Source organism: Sorex fumeus, unplaced genomic scaffold (assembly GCF_029834395.1).
Source record: "Sorex fumeus unplaced genomic scaffold, SorFum_2.1 ptg000029l, whole genome shotgun sequence".
Taxonomy (NCBI): domain Eukaryota; kingdom Metazoa; phylum Chordata; class Mammalia; order Eulipotyphla; family Soricidae; genus Sorex; species Sorex fumeus.
The window spans coordinates 18,075,327-18,094,998 of NW_026606086.1; the positions used below are offsets into that span (position 1 = coordinate 18,075,327).

Here is a 19,672-nt window from a genome sequence, read left to right on the forward strand (position 1 = left end):
TCACACATGCCATCACCGTCACAGCGGCGTCTCTCCTGCCGCTGATGCTCACATCTGTTACCTGTTCCCTTTTGGGACCACAAGGTTGTCAAGATCATGCCTTGCCAGGAATGTTGTCTGGCCTCCTCCTTGCCAAATCTGTACTCAGTTCTTTGTGGTCTGTCTCCAGCCCCCAACATTTTTCTGGGGTAGTACTTCTAGGGGTTGCGCCTCTTGTGCTGACAATCATTGGTGGCATCAGGCATCACAGACAGCAGAGTGGCCAGCACCATGCTGGACGCATGTGGGCCACCAGAGATTTGAACTTGTGACAGACATGCTTGCAGGGCAGAGGGTTTGAGCTGTTCTCTGTCCTCTAGGGCTCTTGGAGAATCTCCTTACACATATAACTTACGTAGCTCAGGTTTCATATTTCAGTTTGGGAGCATGTTTTACTGTCTTAAGTAATGACTGTACAGTAATCACCTCTCGCATGCCCCATTTCAGGTTTTATTTTTGTTTCGGAATTCTGGGTCTCACGGGCCACTCCTGGAAGGCTGTGGGGGAGGAACGGCATGCTGTGTTGGAGATTGAACCCAGGCCTCCAGCTTGTGATGCGCAATGCCCCGGAGCCGTCCGTCTGCCCAGTCCTGCAGCTGGTTGTTCAGGACAGAATTAGTCTGTTTTATCCAGCGTACTGCAGTGGCTCTCAGGGGCCAGAGCGACAGTACAATGGGGAGGGCATTTGCCTTACATGTGGCTGACCCGGATTTAATCCCCGACACCCTATTTGGTTCTCTGTGCACTAACAGGAGTGCTGCTTGAGCGCATAGACAGGAGTAACCCCTGAGAATCTCTGAATGTGGCCCAAAAAACAAACAAAAAATCCAAAGTCCCCAAAACACCAGTGACTCTCAGTAGGCCCCTCTCCTTCCTATGGTGTTGGTCAGCACAGCCTAGAGTGCCCTGGTCCAGGGATGCTGTCACACGGACAGCATGTGCACAACAGTTCCACGACTCTGCCACGTGGACCCAGGTTGCCTTAGCAGGGAGGTGTATGCCCTGGAGCCCAGTAATCTGGCGTTTGGCACAGTTGGCTCTTCGGCAGTGCGCAGGGATCACTCCTGGTGGGGCTGGGGGTATGAATGTGGTGCTGGGAATTGAACCTGGACCGGCTGTGGGTAAGGCAAGCACATCACCTGCTGTTTTCTCTCTCCTGCCCATATGATGAATTTTAATAACTTTATTTGTGGTATTTGTTGAAACCTTTAAGTTACCATGGCATTTGTGAAACAACCCCTAAGTGAAGAGGCCTGGTGTGGGACGCTCCTTTGCACTCCCAGGATCCTGACTGACCCACGGGGAAGTTTGTTCTCAGAACTTTGAGAAGTAACTTACTGTTCTCCCGCTGGGAATAGGTAATGTGTATATCAGTTGGCTACAAATTCTTGTACGTTCCAATGTTTCTGTGGTTGGTCCCCAAGATGAGAGCCTGGCCTAAAGGCTATCTTCCCATGCAGTAGACAGGCTTCAGGGTAGAATGAATGGTGTGCTCAGGTATCAGTCACTAGTGGTAGGGCTCAGGGGACCAAGGTCAGTGCCTGGGATTGAACCGTGTCAGCAGCATGCGAGGCAAGTGTCCTTAGTGTGTCCGGCCCTGTTACAGTTGGTTTCTCTGTTGGTAGTCTTGTTCCTAAAAGCTTCCCTAGGCTTTGTGACTTTCCTAATCATCGCTGCAAAGACTGTTCTTTGATGAACCCCTTGTTTCTCTGTATTTGGGCAGAGACTTTGGTGTGGGTGGGAGGGAATTTGGGCCACATCTTGAGGTGCTCAAGTGCTGTTCCTGCTCCTATGTTCAGTAGTGACCCCAGGGGTAGTATGAAGTTCCGGGGCTCTAGTGGGGTCTGCTGTGGGGGTGTGTTGCTACAGAGCAAGTGCTTTAACCACACGTGGGCTGAAATTTCTAGGAGCTCTGCCTTCTCAGTCCCTGCCCTGAGGCCCTGGGGTCTCAGTCCTCTCCTGAGCTTCTTGGTGTGTGTGTAGCTTCTGGATTTCTAGTCTTTCCGTCGTTCCTTCTCTCCCTTACTCCTGGTTCTATGCTTGGGGATCACTTCTGGAAGGGTTCAGGGACCATATGCAATGCTGGGGATTAAACCCTGTTTGGCCATAAGCAAGGCAAGTGCCCTTCCTATTGTGTGTGATCTCTGACCCTGGGGTTTCCAGAAATTTCTAATGATTCCCCAGAGAAACTGCCCAGTCTTTGCTGTCCATCGTTTATTGGCATGACTTTTGGCTACAGGCACTGAGGGTTTAATTGGAGCTTTCAGAGTCTGAGTTCTGAATTAAATGAACCTCAGAGTTGCCTCAGGAGGGGCTCACAGCCCACAGCCTGCACTGATGCTGAGTCCCTTAGAATTGCCATTTTCTTTCCTGGCTTATTATTTGTTAGACAAAATGGAAGTGGTGGGGGTGAGGAGCTAGAGAGATCTTATGGGCTAAGGTGCTTTTCTTGCATGTGGCAAATCTGGGTGATCCTCAGCAGAGTTGGCGGTAGCCTTCAGGGATCACAGTTGGCTTGGCTGCCTGCATGGCCTTTCCCAGTGTACTGTCTCTCCAACCCTTTTTCCTTTTTTTTCAATTTAAGGAAAGGGAGGTTAGGGGCTGGAGCAGCAGTACAGTACATAGGTTGTTTGCCTTGCACATGGCTGACCTGGGTTCAATCCCTGGCATTCCATGTAGTCCCTTTTTTAAAAAAATTATTTTTAACATTTTTGGCTTTTTGGGTTACACCTGGTGATGTTCAGTGGTTATTCCTGGCTCTGCACTCAGGAATTACTCTTGGCAGTGCTTGTGGGACCATATGGGATGTCGGGGATCGAACCTGGGTCGATTTGCAAAGCAAATGCCCTCCCCACTGTACTATCAATCTGGCCTCCCTTGAACCTCCAGCAGTGCAGACACCAGAGTAAGCCCTGTTGGGTGTGGCCTCCCAAACAAAACAATCCTTCTCCCCCCATAAAAGCAAGGGAGCAAGGGAGGATTGATTGAATTCTCAGGGGCTGGGGTAGAGTAGAAATTGAATGTGAGTAAAGTAAAGAGAGATGTATGTGAACTTTTCCAGCTGAGAAGTGACCAGTGTTAAATTTGGTAGATTTGAAATTATGTGTCGTTTATAGTAAATTTGCTACTACAGCTTGAAGGAATCATTGTTGAATATGAACATGAACTTTGATATTTATTTACAGATAAATAAATGACCTGTTAAAATTTTGCTTTGCTCATATGTAGAAGTGAAGGTAAGACAGCAGCAGTGCTGCAGTTGAATTAAGTGAATCATTTTGCACTTGATACCATTTACTCTGCCATTTTGTGTTTGTCACATATGTCAAGAAACCTTGGACTAGAGAGATAGCATGTGGCTGACCCTGGTTTGGTCCCCAGAATCCTGTCTGGTCTCCTAAGCCAGAAGTAATTCCTGAGTGCAGAGCCAGGAGAGCCCTGAGCACAGCTGGGTGTGGCCCCCAAACAAAAAGCATCCAGAGGAAGACAGGACAGTTCCTGACTCGACTCCCTCCTGGAGTAGTCTTGTCTTCCAACACTGTCCATGTTTACATGGGTCATTGGTTGCTGGAAGCAACATGTTTGCTCTATAGGAACACATTTTGTTTTTTAAGCTATTTATTGTTGTTTTTCTTTTGTGTGTGTGTATGGGGGGGTGGGGCGGGCACACCTGGTGATGCTCAGGGGTTACTCCTGGCTCTTTACTCAGGAATTACTCCGGGTGGTGCTCAGGGACCTTAAGGGATGTTGGGGATGCAACCTGGGTCAGCAGCATGCAAAGCAACTGCCCTACCCACTGTACTATTACTCCGGCCCCTTTTTTAATTAAAAAATTTCTTTTTTAATTGGACCACACCTGGCAACACTCAGGGGTTGGTTACTCCTGGCTCTGTACTCAGGAATCACTCTTGATAGTGCTTGGGAGACCATATAGGATGCTGGGATGTAAGCTTGGTTAGGACTTAAACTCTTGGCTCTGTGCTCAGGGATCACTTTGGGTGGGGCTTGGGGGCTGGGGCTGGAACCCGGATTGGCCACATGCAAGGAAGTGCATGACCCCTCCTTATACTATTTCTCTTGCCTGTCTTGCTGTTTTTTGTTTTGTTTTCTTTTGGGCCACACCCTGCAGTGCTTGGGGCTTCTTGGTTGGGGACCATATGGGGTGCCAGGGCTTGAACCTGGGTTTGCCATGTGCAAGACCAGAGCTCTCCCAGCTGTGCTCTTTCTCCAGCCCCTTTGGTCTTGCTGTTGTTGTTTTTTTTCCTGGCCACACCCAGCAATGCTTCTGGCTCCATGCTCAGGAATTACTCCTGGTGGTGCTCAGGGGACTAGGGGACTATATGGGATGCTGGAGATTGAAACAGGGTTGGCCTCATGCAAGGCAAGTGTCCTCCTCTCTGTACTATCTCCTCAGCACCCTTTGTCTTATTTTTGAATAACAAGCTTTGAAGTTCTGTGCCACACGCATTTATTTCCCCTTAATGACGACAAATTACTAATTGAAATTCCTTCCTGGACTGTTAATTTAAGGGATCATTCTTTTTTTGGGGGTGGGGGGTTGTTTTTGTGTCACAACAGGCAATGCCAGGGCTTATTCCTGGCTCGGTGTTCAGGGCTCTTTCCGGTGGGGCTCAGGGGACTGTGGGTGCTGGATTGGCCACGTGCACAGCAATCTCTTTCCCCGCTGTACTATTTCTCTGACCCGAAATCAGTCTTTTTTAACCTGAACTGGTTTTCTCTTACACAAAAAAAGAGTTTCTGGAGAAATTAATAGGTAGGTGACATTTGCCTTTTCTGGTTGCTGTATGTACACAGATCCCACTCAAAGCCCAGACCAGAGGTATTTTAAATGAGTGGAGTTTGGCTTTTAGAAAAGTAACACAATAGATGTATTATTTTACCCTTAGCATTGTGATTCGACACAGAATTTTGTCAGAAACACATGAATATTCCAAGGGGGATAATTAAAGGCTGTAATTGGTTTCTCAGTTCAGACTAGATTTAGCTGCCAAAGGATTTCAGGTCAGGTTTTTGGAACTGTTCAGTTTTCAGAATTTGTGAAGTAGTGGCTGTGAACCTCAGTATGGCACAAAGGTACTCCAAAGGCAAGGCTTTGTGGCATGAGGAGCAGAATGCTGGCAGGCAGCTGCTTGGGAGCTGCGAACCCTTGCTTTTCTGCTCACCCTTTTCTCCTGGGAGGTTATGCAGCCTTGTCTCCTCAGTCCACCTGCTTCTCCTCATTTCTTGAGTTACTGATGTGCCCTGCTCATTCCTCTTGGAAATGTCCTTGTTCCCCAGAGCTCATGGCCTAGTGGGTTTTTAACCTAGGCTGCTTTTTTTGGGTGAAGGGTTGGTGGCTCAGCTGCTTTGTACTGATGGCTTTGTACTTAGTGGTCACTCCTTGCAGTGTTGGGATGGATCCAGGTTGGCCATGTGCAAGGCTAATGTCTTACCTCTTTATTTCCTCTCCTGCTCTAACCTGGACTTCTAATGTTTTGGTTGATCTTTAGTCTGGATATCTCCAGTCTGTTGTTTCAGTATAATTTATGCACAGCCTAGTAGACAGAGTCTCAGTGTACAATTCTTTGAGAACTCATGGTGTGATTTGCCCCAGTTCTGGAGCGTCATGTCTGTCATCAGTATCCTAGAATCTGTGGTTGCCCTTCCCAAACGTGACTCTACTTCAACCCAAGCTATAGAGCCAGCTTCTTAAATTGTTATTTTTTAAAATTAGAGAGTGGAGGTTGGGTCAGGGTAGCTTAGGGTCTATCCATTCCAGACCAAGAGTGCTCAAGAGTAACCCGTGGCGTGCTTAGGGCTATGTATGCAGGTTGACTTCTTAATGAAATTTGTACTAGTCCTTATTTGTGTGTACTAGTAAGTGTTGCTGATCGGTCATTCTGTGAAATACTCCGTAATGATGGACATTGAGGAAGCTTTATTTTGGTCTATTGTAATAGAATACTGCTCTATGAGAATGAGTGTGTGTGTGTGTGTGTGTGTGTGTGTGTGTGTGTGTGTGTGTTTTGGGGTCACCTGGTTGTGCTCAGGGGCTTCTGGCTCTGTGTTCAGGGTTCACTCCTGGCCTTGCTTAGGGGACCGTATATGTGCTGGGGAACAAACTGGGATAGGATACATGCAAAGCAAGAGCCTTACCCATACTGGTCCTTTATAGGTTTGTTTTTTTGGGAGGACCATACCTGACAATACTCAGGTCTTCTGTCTCTGTGCTCAGGTATCAGTCCTGATGGGCTTTACATCTGGCATCTTCTCAGGCTGTTTTGTTATAGCTGCCCATTCAGAAAACAGACCTTGAAATTTCCTCCTGCTTTATGCTTTTGGTTTCCTCATTATAAAGTAGAAATTAATATTTTAATCAAGTGCTGTAAAAATGGAATGCTTTACCCCAATGTCAAGTATCCATCCAAGGTTTATCTTTTAATACTGAATGAAAAATACTCACCTCACTAAGTTATACAGCCGTATTTTAAAATTTAATTTTTTAGACGATCAATTCTGGCAGGGCTCAGTACTGTGTGGGGTGCTGGGCTTGACTGAACCGGATTGGCTGTGTGCAAGGCAAGTGCCTACCTGCTGTACAATCGCTCTGGTCCCTGTGGCAGCTTTATTCACAATTTTAAAAACACAAGCCTTGTGTAGGAGAATTGGGAAATGGTCGCTAGGGTGTAGACTCAAGGTAGAAGGTAAATCCATTCTGAGAATATGAAGGAGATTCTGACTGTGGCCGACAGTGCTGTCTTTCAGATTTCTCATTTTCCAAGAGCATGCTTTATTCACAGCTGTGGAGTAACTCTGAGAGGTGCTGGGTGCTGGCTGATGGTACCGTGGTGAACAAGTTCCCAGGTGATCTGGATGTGACCATTGCATTGTAAACATGGCCCTAAATGTTTGCTGTGGTCTTGCTGTGGTGACGATTGGTTGTCTTTTTTTTTTAAATTTATTTATTTGCCTTTTGGGTCACACCCAGCGATGCTCAGGGGTCACTCCTGGCTCTGCACTCAGGAATTACTCCTGGCGGTGCTTGGGGGACCATATGGGATGCTGGGGATCGAACCCGGGTTGGCTGCGTGCAAGGCCGCGTGCAAGGCCGTGTGCAAGCCCTACCCGCTGTGCTATCGCTCCAGCCCCTTGATTGGTTGTCTTCTGATAAACCATCCTAAGTTGAAAGTCTCACAGGTTGGAAATGTCCTTAATGTGTTGAGCATGGAAAGTGTCGGCCTTTGCCTCCTTCACTGCATACAGCCGGGTGGAACCACCTCATGCAAAGCCTATTGTATAGTGTTGAGACCCCTGTCATTGATTGAACTCAGTACTTAGAGTGAAACAGACATGATGGGATGCAGACATGCAAGATCCGAAACATGATAGCCATACTGCGGGGAAGCAGCCACATGCCTTGGTGACAGTATGACTGGGCGACTGGGACCTACTCTGTCCCATATTATGACAGGAACCAGAGGCAGGTTGCTAGCCAAGGAAAGGCTAAAACTAAATATTTGAAGTACATTTCTATTGGTCTGGAGCGATAGCACAGTGAGTAGGGTGTTTGCCTTGCATGTGGCTGACCCGATTTCTCCGCCCCACTGGGAGAGCCTGGCAAGCTACTGCACAGCAAAGCCTTGTAAGCTACCTGTGACATATTCGATATGCCAAACACAGTAACAACAAGTCTCACAATGTTACTGGGCCGCTCCAGCAAATCTATGAACAACAGGAGGACAGTGCTACAGTGACAGTGGCGTTTTCTATTGTGTCAGTGTTAGTATTGTTTCTGCATCACTGTCAAGTTGGAAACTTGATAAACCAGACTACTTGTGAAAAGTCATTGAAAAACCTTCAGGACTGGAGTGATAGCACAGGGGGTAGGGCGTTTGCCTTGCATGCAGCCACCCTGGGTTCGATTCCCAGCATCCCATATGGTCCACCAAGCACTGCCAGGAGTGATTCCTGAGTGCAGAGCCAGGAGTAACCCCTGAGCATCGCCGGGTGTGACCCAAAAAGCAAAAAAAAAAAAAAAGTCATTGAAAACCTTCATTATTTTTATTCATCTGTCCATCCATGTGTCCATCCATCCATTCATCTGACCGTTTGTCAATCCACCTGTCTACCGCTCTGTTGATTCTGCACTGCTGGGGATGAGCCCAGGACCTCACATGCAGGCACATTCTCTGCTGCTCCCCAGGGGTCACTTAACACCTCAGTTACATTCATGTTTCCCCTTTAATTGATGTGGGTATTTTGGACACACACAAGTGGTCATGGGCTCTACTTCCAGCTCAGCTCAAGGTCACTTCTGGAGGTTTTTGGTTTCCCAGATCGGAAGGTGATAGTGTGAAACAGTTCAGTTTGTTGAGTTATTTCTCCAGCATAGGTTGGCTTTTGGGCCACACCCAGCAGTGCTCAGGGCTTACTGCTGGCAGTCTCAGGACCGGATGTGGTGCTGGAGATCGAGCCTAAATTGGCTGTATGTGCAAAGCCAGCACCTTGCCTGCTGTCCTCTCTCTCCAGCCCTCTCCAGCTCAAACCTGTTTTGTTTTAGAATCACACCAAGTAGTACTTAGGCTATTCGTGATTTCTTGGCCATATGAGTTGAGTCAGGAATTTTGTTTTTGTATTTTGGGGTGTGAGACACAAAGAAGCTTTCTTTTTATTCTTTTTTTTTATATATAGTTTAATGTATTTTAATAGTAAACTTACAGGAACAGCACAGAAGACAGACAACATTAAAAACATGTACTTGCATGTAGGACAACTCAGAAAAGTATAGTGAATGGATGGAATCTGCTGTATGATAAAAATGCTACAAACACCATTTAGTTGCCATCAATAAGAAATTTACTTGTTTTAAAAAAATCCAAATGCTGGCATTGTCCAGAAAAATTTAATAGTTTTATTTATAATTGTTATAAAGTTGAACTGCTGAAACTTGTTCACTGAAACATTTTGACTTTCATTAATGCTTTATGTTCCCACATTTATATTCAAAATTCACGGACAAGTGAAAATGGAAAAATGCCAATACCTGATTTGTCCCCTATTTTTCCACTTGCAGTCATATATTTAGGTACCTTTGACCCCATGGGGGGAAAATCTAACATTCAGAACTACCAATAACAGGAAGAGGAAAAAAAGATTTTTCTTTTTAGAAATGTTTCCCATCATCGTGGATTCTTAAGCACGTTCTCCATGTATGCAGCGTGCTAGCTGGATGTCTTTTGGCATAATTGTTACACGTTTGGCATGAATAGCACACAGGTTGGTATCTTCAAAAAGGCCAACCAGATAGGCCTCACTTGCCTCCTGCAAAGCACCAATAGCTACGCTCTGGAAGCACAGATCTGTTTTGAAGTCCTGAGCAATTTCTTGCACCAGACACTGGAAGGGAAGTTTGTGAATCAGAAGTTCATTGGACTTCTGATAGCGCCTAATTTCACGGAGTGCCACAGTACCAAGCCTGTAACGGTGAGGCTTCTTCACCCCCCTGGTAGAGGGCTCACTCTTGTGAGCGGCTTTTGTAGCCAGTTGCTTCCTCAGTGCTTTACTACCTGTCTGCTTTGTACGAGCCATGGCAGAGAGACCTTACCCGCCTGATCCTTTGGCTGGAACTAGGTGAGCGAGAGGTGGTGCTGGCGTTGGAGAGTGACGGTGGTGCGGTGGTGGCTGTGAACACCTCTTTTTATTCTTAAAATTTATTTTAACCACTATGATATTTTGTATTGTGTCTGGGCTGTACTTGGCAGTACTCAGGGCTTACTCCTGACTGCGTTCAGAGATCATGCCTGGTGGGCATGGGGACTATATAGTTGTCTGGGATTGACCCCATGGGGGAAAAAAATCTAACGTTCAGAACTACCAATAACAGGAAGAGGAAAAAAAATTTTTTTTTTTTTTAGAAATCTTTCCCATCATCGTGGATTCTTAAGCACGCTGCTGGATGAGTTCAGCTGCATGCAAGACCAGCATCCTTAGTTACTATATTCTCTCTCTGCCCCCAAACCTTTTGTGATTTATCATATCACAATAATGTCAGTGGTAGGATTTTATGCATACAACATTCCAATACCATACCTGCCACCAGAGTGTACCCCTTTCCCTTCACCATTGTCTCAGGATTCTCTTCTCACTTGCCTCAACATTTCCGAAGCCCACTCTCCATGTCTCATTGCCCTGGTAAGTTCATTATGTAGACCAGTTCCTAGATTCTGTTGCTTTTGCCCATTTGTTGTTCCCTTACTATGGGTTTAATTTTTTTATTTTATTTTATTTTTTTTTGGCTTTTTGGGGTCACACCCAGCGATGCACAGGGTTACTCCTGAATTAGCACTCAGGGAATTACTCCTGGCAGTGCTCAGGGAACCATATGGGATGCTGGAAATCGAACCCGGGTTGGCCGTGTGCAAGGCAAACGCCCTACCTGCTGTATTATCGCTCCAGCCCCTTGCTGTGGGTTTTTATATATCATGTGTGATAAATATATATATATATTGTTGTTGTTGTTGTTGTTGTTGTTGTTGTTGTTTTGGGGCCATACCAGGCACCTGGTTTTGCGCTCAGGAATTACTCCTGGTGTTGTTTGGAGGACCATAATGGAGTGCTGGGGATTGAACCCAGGTCAGCTATGCGTGAGGCAAGCACCCTACCTGCAGTACAGTCTCAAGCTAATGAGAGGTCATTCTGTTTCTCCTTCTGACTTCAGTGTGATATTTAACTTCAGTGTGAAATTTGCCACATAGTGGCAAATTTCATGATCTTTTCTTACAGCTGAGTAGTATTCCATTGTGTATATGTACCATAGTTTTATTTTGTATTTTAAATCCAGTCCTCTATTCTTGTATATTTGGCTTGTTTCCAGATTTTGGCTATCATTAATAGTGCTGTGATGAACTTAGGAGAGCAAATGTCTTTTCTGATTAGACTTTATGGGCTGTTGGGATATATATACCAGGAGAGGAAACTACTGGGTTATATGGAAACTAATTCCTTTTTTTTTTTTTTTGAGATGTGTCTATATTGTTTTTCAAATAGGTTGAACTAGTCAATATTTCCATCAACTGTGGGGGAGGTTTTTTCCCCCACATCCAAGCCAACACTGTTTCTGTTGTTTGTGATGAGTGCCAGTCTCAACTGATGTGAGGTACCTTATTGTTTTTTTTTTTTCCTCATCTAGTGATGCTCAGGGGTTATTCCTGGCTCTGCACTCAGGAAATATTCCTGGCGGTGCTTGAGGGACCATATGGGGTGCTGGGAATCAAACCCGAGTCGGTTACATGCAAGGCAAACGACCTACCTGCTGTGCTATCGCTCCAGCCCCTCTTGTTTTGATTTGCATTTCCCTGGTGATCAGTGATGTAGAGCAACTTTTTCACAGTGCCAAGGATTTGAACTGTTGTTCACATGCCAGGAAAACACCTTACCTGCTGCTGCTGTATTAGCTCTTTGACCCTCAATTTTGTTTTGTTTTAGGCCCTCAACTGGCAATGCTCAGGGTTAATTCCTAGCTCTGCACTCAGGAATTGTTCCTGGCAGTGCTCGGAGGACCATATGAGATGCTGGGGATCAAACTCATGTCAGCTGAGTGCAAGGCAAGCGCCTTATCCACTGTATTGTCTTTCCAGCCCCTCCAGCCTCAATTTTTATTTATTTATGTTTTAGCCATACCTGGCAGTTCCGAGGGTTTCTCTTGGTTCTGTGCTCAGGGATCACTCGTGGTGGTGGTTAGGACCACATGCTGTTCTGGGGATCGAGACTGAACCAAAAATGGCTGTGTGCTAGGCAAGCGTCTCAGCCCTTGTGTTGTCTTTCTCGCTCTCTCTGGAATTTTAGCTCAGATAGTGTGCAGATAAAGTATAACCATGACCCTAAACATATTTCTTGTATTTGGAGTAGTATTTGGAAAAGGGATGTTTTTCCTAGTATGTTAATCTACAGAGTGAAGATTTGCACCCCAGGGAGGATTTGTGTTTGTCTCAGTTTAGAAAGAAAATAACATCTGATGGTTTTTCTCACTCTGATTTCCATTTTTGTGTTTTATAGTACATTTTTATAATGTGATTTATACAGTGATCTTATTTGTACACATGTAAATATATTCCCAATTTTTTTGTTTGTTGCTTTGATTTATTTTGTTTTTTTTTTTTTTGGGCCACATCCATTGGTGCTCAAGGCGTACTCCTGGCTCTGTGTTCAGGGATCACTCCTGGAAAGAATTGGGGAATCTCACAAGGTACCCGGAGTTTTAGGGCATTTTGGTTTTGAGCCATACCAGGCAGTAATCAGGGTTGCTCCTGGCATTGCTGAGGGAATGTGCAGTGTTGGAGGTTAAACCTGTACTTTCTGAATGCCAAGCTTGTGCTCAGCCCTTTGACCTATCTCCTTACTGTATCATCCTTCCTCTCTCTCTTAGTTCCTCCCTCCTCCCTTCCTTCCTCCTTTCCTTCCTTAGTCCCTCCCTTCCATCCTCTCTTTTTCTTGATGGTGTATTCAAATCTTGTATGTTTTCATATATTGGTTTCTGTTTAATATTCCATCTGGAGTTATATGACCACAAAATATTCGAAGGTGGGGTCATGGCTCAAATGATCAACACATACCTATTATGGACCAGGTCCTGTGCTTGAGCTCTGTAACCACAAAAAAACAGTTAAGTTGTGGCTGCTGTTCTTAACATTAGCAAGAGGAACTGCTGCCAGGTAGCAGAGAAGGAGGTAGCTTGGACTTCTGCCCTGGTTCCTGTGAATGTTGCCGAGGCAGGGCTGGGCACAGGAGTGTCATATCCTAATAGGGACTATTCTCAGGGAGTACCTCCCTCAGTATTCTGTCTGCTGGCACCCACCATGACCAGCCAGAAGGCCCAGAGCAGGCCAGTGGCATCATCCTCACAGCGGAGTAGAAATCTTCAGGAGTGGAGTACTCTCGGAAGGTGGCAGAGGACACTGAAAAATCCTGTCGAAACTTACTTTAGTTCCTAAGTCCTCTGGGAGCACCAAGCCTTAGAGCCAGTGGCATTGGTGTCTGTCACCTTCACCCCCAGTTTGGATCTGGGGATCTTAAATGGATCTGCTCTTCCGAGGCACCAGCAAATCAGTGGACCACACACGGCTGTTCTTTCCAGTGGCTTCATTGATGGGCTGGCAAACCTGTGAATGGGGGAGGGAGAGCGACAGAAGAAACAAGAATCTTCTGTCACCGCTGGGGGACGTGCAGGGTACCCACTGTGGCCACGTGTGAAACTGCTACAACTGCAGGTCCGCCTGTGGATGTGTGGGACATGCACTGTTTCCTAAGTAGTGTATCAGGCTTTAGGGTTGTCTATTGTATGTGGAGCTGGTGCAGAATGAAAATGCAGAGTCAGAAAGCAGGGAAAGAGGGTTCCTTTCCTTCTGTGGCCCTTTCCACCTGCAGTGCTGTGCATTCGCTATTGAATCTTGCCCTAGTGCAAACCTTCCCACATCCCCTTTGGGACAGAGGATGGAAGGCCAGGAGCAAGATGGGTGTGACCTGGGCCCCCTGCTGTGGACCATGCTTCTTTGTCATAAGGACCTCACTGGAAAAATCACTTGCTGAAATACTCAGAAATAAAATCACCAAAAATTTGTGGTGGTAGGGCACAAGCCCTCATCTGAGGGCTTCTTCCTCTTCCCAGGGGATGTCTCTTTCAGCTGTCACAGGTGAGTGCTGGAGCGGCAGCCCAGCCTTATCTCTGAGTCAGTTTTCCCAGTGAAGAAGACTCAACCGTTTCCTAGATGGCCCTCCCTGCCCTGCACATGGCGCTGGCTGCAGATGTGTCCTTTCTCCACGTCAGCACCTCCCTGGGACTGCATAGCAGCCTGGTCCTCAGGGTGAAACACAGATGGGGACAGGGACAGGAACTGGACTGGAAACGCTCATCGAGCTGCTTCTGAGCCAATCCCTGGCTGTGTATCTTGGGCCGTGATTTGGAAGTTGGGGGTGAGATAGTTTGTAGATTTAATATACGGCTGCTGTGTGTGTGTGGGGGGAACATGAGTGCCTGGGTGTCAGGGTCACTGGTGTGAATGATGGGCGTGTTGTTTTGGATGCCCCCAAGTTGGTTGTGCTTTCCTGCTGGCATCAGGGATACACACTGCCCTGGAGGAGCATCAGGAAGCAGAGTTGCTGTCTTGCAACTTGTCGTTGGAATTGGACAGGAGTCTAAAGGAGATGGTGCTGCGGACGTGTCCTCATGCGGTCTGTTGCGTCTGTGGACTGTGTCTGAACTCCTGAAAAGGTCAGTGGTTCCTGACACGACATATTCTGTCTGCTCACCTTTTTAGGGACCCTGAGTGACATGCCCGGACCACAGGCTTTGCTGGGAAATTTCTCAGTGGTTCCTGGTTTTTTCTTCAAAATTACTTCTAATTTACAGAAAAGAGAAAGATTGCACAGAGCCTTTTCTTACCCAGATATCTTTCCATCCTGAAACCAAAGTGAATATGTTGCCTTTTTACCTGGGAAACATTCTGCCTGCTTCCCGAGAGCTGTGCACAAGCCACCGCGCCTGCACTGATGCAGCCCTGCCGGGCCCCAGACTAAGTGGGCCGCAGTGACCGCTCCGCCGGAGGACCTACTCTTGCCCCCACGTCACTCAACAGCATCTCGTGACCTTGGCGTCTTTTAAGAGATCAGGCGATTACGCTGGGTAGTGCCTTCCTGCAAGATCCAGGCTAGTTATTTTTAGTGGTGCTGTTCCGTCTGTACCTGTACTGGGGACACTGCTGTCTTCTCTGGTCTCCTCGGCATGAAGGAAAACAACCGAGTGCCAGGCCCGGGATGTGGCTCAATGGGAGAACGTAAACCTTGTGTGCAGAGTCTTTGGGTTTGCTCCCTGGGACTGTGTGGCTCCAGCCTGCTTCATTCCATCACTTACTTCTGGGGAGATGGACCGCAGTGCTCAGGGGTCACTCCCAGAGGTGTGGGGATCACATTGGGGTCACCTTAACCTCTGTACTGTTGCTCCAGCCCCACCATTTTACTTTCATGGGAACCACACAGTGTATTGCAGAGTCACATTTATGGGCCCATGGGGTGCTTCGAATTGAGCTCAGGGGCAGGTGCTGTACTGTTGGAGCAGTGTCCTGAGCCCTTGCCCTGGGTCTGGAGCTCAGCAGCGACGAGCTGCTGTCAGACCCTGTGTCCGTGTCACAGCCATGGGGGCAGCTGCGCTCCCCTTTCCCTTGGTCCCACACCCCTTCCTTGCCATGGCAGAGGTCTCAGCAGATACTGTCCCCTAGTTAGAAATGGACCAGTAAGCTCGCCATTTCTACTGACTTAAAAAAGAAGTCAGTCAAAACAAACAAGCGCAGACTGTCATCATTAGGATAGGCAGCAAGGGCCATGCTGTTTCTTTAGAGTATTCCAGAAAGTTGGACAAATGACTCTTATGAGGCCACCGTACGCTGCTGGGACATTCTGAGACCACCCCAGCCATATCTGGTCTAGTGGGAATTTATGCCCAGTGGTGGCAGGATGTCCCCAGGACTCCGTATGGATCCATCTCTCTGGCCAGCCTGTGGGAAACACTTTGAGAAAGATAATTGCAGGGACTCGTTTGATGTGTGGGTTAATTGGACTTAATTTGCATCAAATGCAGTTTCCTTTCGGCTGGAGGGTTATTTAGTTTTTTTTCTTTTGACTTTGAGGGTCATACCTGATTGTGCTCAGGGACCACTCCTGGAGGGACTTGGGCCACTCCTGGAGGGACTTGGGGGACCAGATGCGTTGCCAGAGATACACTATACACTCGGGTCAGCTGTGCCTTACCTCTCTGTAATCCCTTTCTGGCCCTGCTCAGAGGGTTATTTAAAGGTGGCTTATTTCGGTGTTGGCTGCTGTGATGTCAGCATTGAAGCGTTCACAGAACGCCTAGCTCTCTGCAGAAAGAACAGGATGGTGAGAGTCCTAAAGCTCCACTATTCTGTTGACTGGAAGCTGTTGGGGAAACCTCTGTGGAACCAAATGTGCGGGAGATTTGAGCTAGGGTCGTTGGGGTGCAAGGCAAGCGTCTTACCCTGTACTGTCTCTCTGGAACCTGCTAATGGGCTTCTCAAAACCAAATACCTGGGGTAGGTAGGCAGCCTAAAGTGCTGAAGTGCATGCACCTGGTGTGGTCCCCCAAACACTGTCCATTTATGCTCAGTGAGTGCTGGACAGGAGCTCAGCTGCGTCATCAGAGCCTGGATTCAGACAGACCCACAGTGTGCCCGAGCATCATGTAGTAAACAAATGGGAGGTCCCCTCTTCAGTTCAAACAGACCAGGGGGGTGGCGCCCGGCCCCGAGTTTGACAGCACCTTATCCCCCCTCTCCAGCACTGCCAGAAGTGGTCTCCTGAGCACCACTGGGTGGGTCCCCAAACCAAAAGAAACAAGAAGAGACATTTTCTTTGTCATTTGGTTGTGGGGTTGGGGGTTCCCAGTCACGCTCTGCTCGCAGGGCTGGTGGCAACCAGAATGTACTCAGCCCTATGAGTACTGCCCAGCTCGCAGAGAGATGGGTTTTGTCCGCTTGGACGGTGGTGGGACAGGGGCCCTTGTAGCCCTGGTGCTCCCAGATACTGAGCCTGCAGGGACCCCCAAGCATGGGAGAAACACTCCCTTGGACACTCCCTGGAAGCGCTTGTGAGGTTTTTGCTCTGTACGCTGTGGACGCGTAGAAGGTGCCATGGAACTGCCTTTGCCACACCGGGGACTGCCCCACGACTGCGCACGCTGCTCCCTTGGGCGTGGCCAGGCTCTTCCCAGCCAGCTGCACTTCAGCCTGTGTGTGTTGTATCATGTTCATGGCAGCTAAGTGTTTCAGAGTATGACAGGGAGGGGGTGCGGGCATCCCTGACTTGGCACAGAGGACAGAGGTGCAGGCCATGTGCTCTCGGGCTTGTCTCCGAGCTCTTGCTCTGACTGCTGGCACTCTCCACCCTGACCCTGTTTTGCCTGAGATGTCTTTATGTGGCCCAGCTATATATAAAATGGATACAAATCAAACCTTTACTGATAACAAATCATGAATTTATTTTTAAAAATTGGAAATGTTACTGTATGTGATGTTGGAGTGATAGGTACAGCTGGAAGGGCACTGGCTTTGTGGCCAACTGAGATTCAATCCCTGGCATCTCATATGGTTCTCCAAACATTGCCGGGAGTGATTCCTAATTCCCAAACTGGGAGTAACCCCAGAGAATCTCTGGGTGTGGCCCCCAAACAAACAAAAATGTTACAGTCCACAGTTTAAAAACCTTGATCCTGTATGGTCTGGAGAGATAATACAGCTGGTTGGCTGCCTGCCTTATACACAGCCAACTTGAGTTTAATCCAGCACCCCATATGGTACCCCATCCCCCACCAGGAGTGATTCCTGAGTGGAGAGCCAGGAGTAAGCCCTGAGCACTGCCAGGTGTGGCATAAAAACAAAAACACCTTTGCTCTCTAGAGGGGCTGGTGTCATCCAACCCCCCTCCCCCCTTGGTGAGCCTGCCCCATTGGGCTGCCCTGGGGCGTGGACTGTTTGCTAACCCACTTCCTGCAAGGGGCAGCTCCCAGGGTTGCTGAGCACTGGCTGGACTCTGCTGCTCTAGATGAGGGGCATTGTTCCGATAGTGTCCTTTGTTGTTTGGTGTTGGATGCTCAGGGCTTGCTCCTGGCTCTCTGCTCAAGGATCATTCTCTCCAGGGACGAGGGACCATTTCGGGTGTGGTAGAGCTAACCTGGGCTGGCCGCTTGCAAGGCACACCCTGCCAGCTCTGCTGTGGCTCTGCCATGACTGCCGTCCCCCTCCCCTTAGTATGTTTTGGATGACTGATTGGCTACTGGTTTTTTCTTCCATTCAGATTTGATCAGTGTTTTTTTGTTGTTGTTGTTCCAGATTGCTTTTGCTTGATGTTAAAAAGTCATTGCCAAGCCAGAGAGTTTGAACAGGGTTGAGGTGCTTGCCATGCAATCAGTGTTCCCCAGAATGGTCCCTGTTTCTGTCCATGATCCCTTGAGCACTGCCAGGAGTAAACTGAGCACTCCCAGGTGTGGCCCCAAACAAAAAAGTAAATTATTGCCAAGATTTACAGATAATTTTTTTTTTCCTTTTTTGGGTCACACCGAGCTGTACTCAGAAATTGCTCCTGGCAGTGCTTGGGGGACCATGTGCGATACTGGAAATCAAACCAGGGTCAGCTGCATGCAGGGCAAGTGCCTTCCCCCTGTACCATTGCTCTGACCCAAGAGCTTTACCGATAATCTAAACTCAGACCTGGCTGTACCCAGGGGCTCTCCTTGCTGTGTTCTTGGGAGTTGTTCCCAGCAGAGCTCAGGAGCTCCCCGGCCTCTGCTCTCGTTCCCTGCACTCCAGGTGCTCAGTGGCCTTGCCTACAGCAGTGTGAGCCCCCTTCTGCTCCCCTGTGTTGTGAGTGCTCTCCCGGCATCTTTCTGTCTCCCTGAGATCCTTACCACGTGGTATTGTCAGAGCCTGTGGGAGGAGAGGAGAAAGCCTCCAATTCCTGCAGTTGGAATCCTGCCCTTCACCAGAGCGAGCGATTATGTCCAGTGTGGGGGGTGGTCCCTAAGATCCCGTAGTAACAAAGGGAATAGCCTGTCCACCTGGGTATTCAGGCCTCACCACGGTGATGGTCCTGCCTCTGAGGAATCAGAGCCGCTGACAGGTTGTCCCTCCCTTTTTGGGGGTGGCTCTCTCGGGGGCTGCTCTGAGGTTACTCCTGGCTCTGCTCAAGAACCACTCCTTGTTGGGGGAGCATATGGGGTGCTGGGGATTGGCCCTGGGTTGGCTGCATGCAGGGCCAGCATCCCCCTCTGGCACAGCAGCTGTGGCTGTGACATGGGCTAACCCAAATCAGAGCTGCTTCCCACGTGGCAACTGGAAAAAACCTCGCAACTGTCCGTGGGGATGTGGATGTCGAGGCACCTCCACCTTCTCTCCTAGGGATTGAGCTGACTAGTCACATCTTCGCTACTGACAGAGAGGCTTTTGCAAGCCATTAGGTTGAGGCTCCCCTTTTGCTTGAGGAGGGTGATTTTTTTTTTGGGGGTCATAACGGCGATGCACAGGGTTTACTCCTGGTTCTGCACTCAGGAATTACCCCTGGCAGTGCTCAGGAGACCTTATGGGATGTTGGGAATCGAACCCGGGTCGGCCGCATGCAAGGCAAACGCCCTACCCGCTGTGCTATTGCTCCAGCCCCGAGGTGGGTGATTTTTAATTTTTTGTTTTTGAGCCACACCCAGCTGTGCTTAGAAGTCACTACTGGCTCTGTGCTCTGGGGACCATCTGTGGGCGAGATGGAACCCTGGTCTTCTTGGCAGGCACATCAAGAGCTTTACCCTGCGTGCTGACTCATTCTCACTCACTTTCTCAGCACTTTCCCATCCAACAGGTGTGTTTTCGGGGCCATTCTTGGCTCAGGTCTACAGATGGGGGAGCAGGTGGGCAAGGGCAAGATGGGCATCAGGATGGGTGTCAGGAGGAGGGTTTGGGTGGGACAGAGTGGAATGGCAGGTGTGTGACTGGGGCTAGGAGTTGCATGCTGAGCCTGAGGAAGGGGCAGGCCCTGGCCGACTGGGATGGAGGCTCTTGTTCATCCCCTTGGGCTCTTCAGC

The 19,672-nt window shown here is 48.3% G+C and overlaps 2 protein-coding genes across 2 annotated transcripts in view; one reads left to right on the forward strand and one right to left on the reverse strand.

Moving 5' to 3' along the window:
* Nucleotides 1-19,672, forward strand: part of FOXK2 (forkhead box K2) — a 52,480-nt gene that overhangs the window by 11,122 nt on the left and 21,686 nt on the right. The window lies entirely within an intron of this gene.
* Nucleotides 9,221-9,627, reverse strand: LOC130024696 (histone H3.3A-like). The gene has a single exon (XM_056115389.1). The coding sequence runs from the start codon at nt 9,625-9,627 to the stop codon at nt 9,232-9,234; it is 396 nt and encodes a 131-aa protein (XP_055971364.1). The 3' UTR covers nt 9,221-9,231.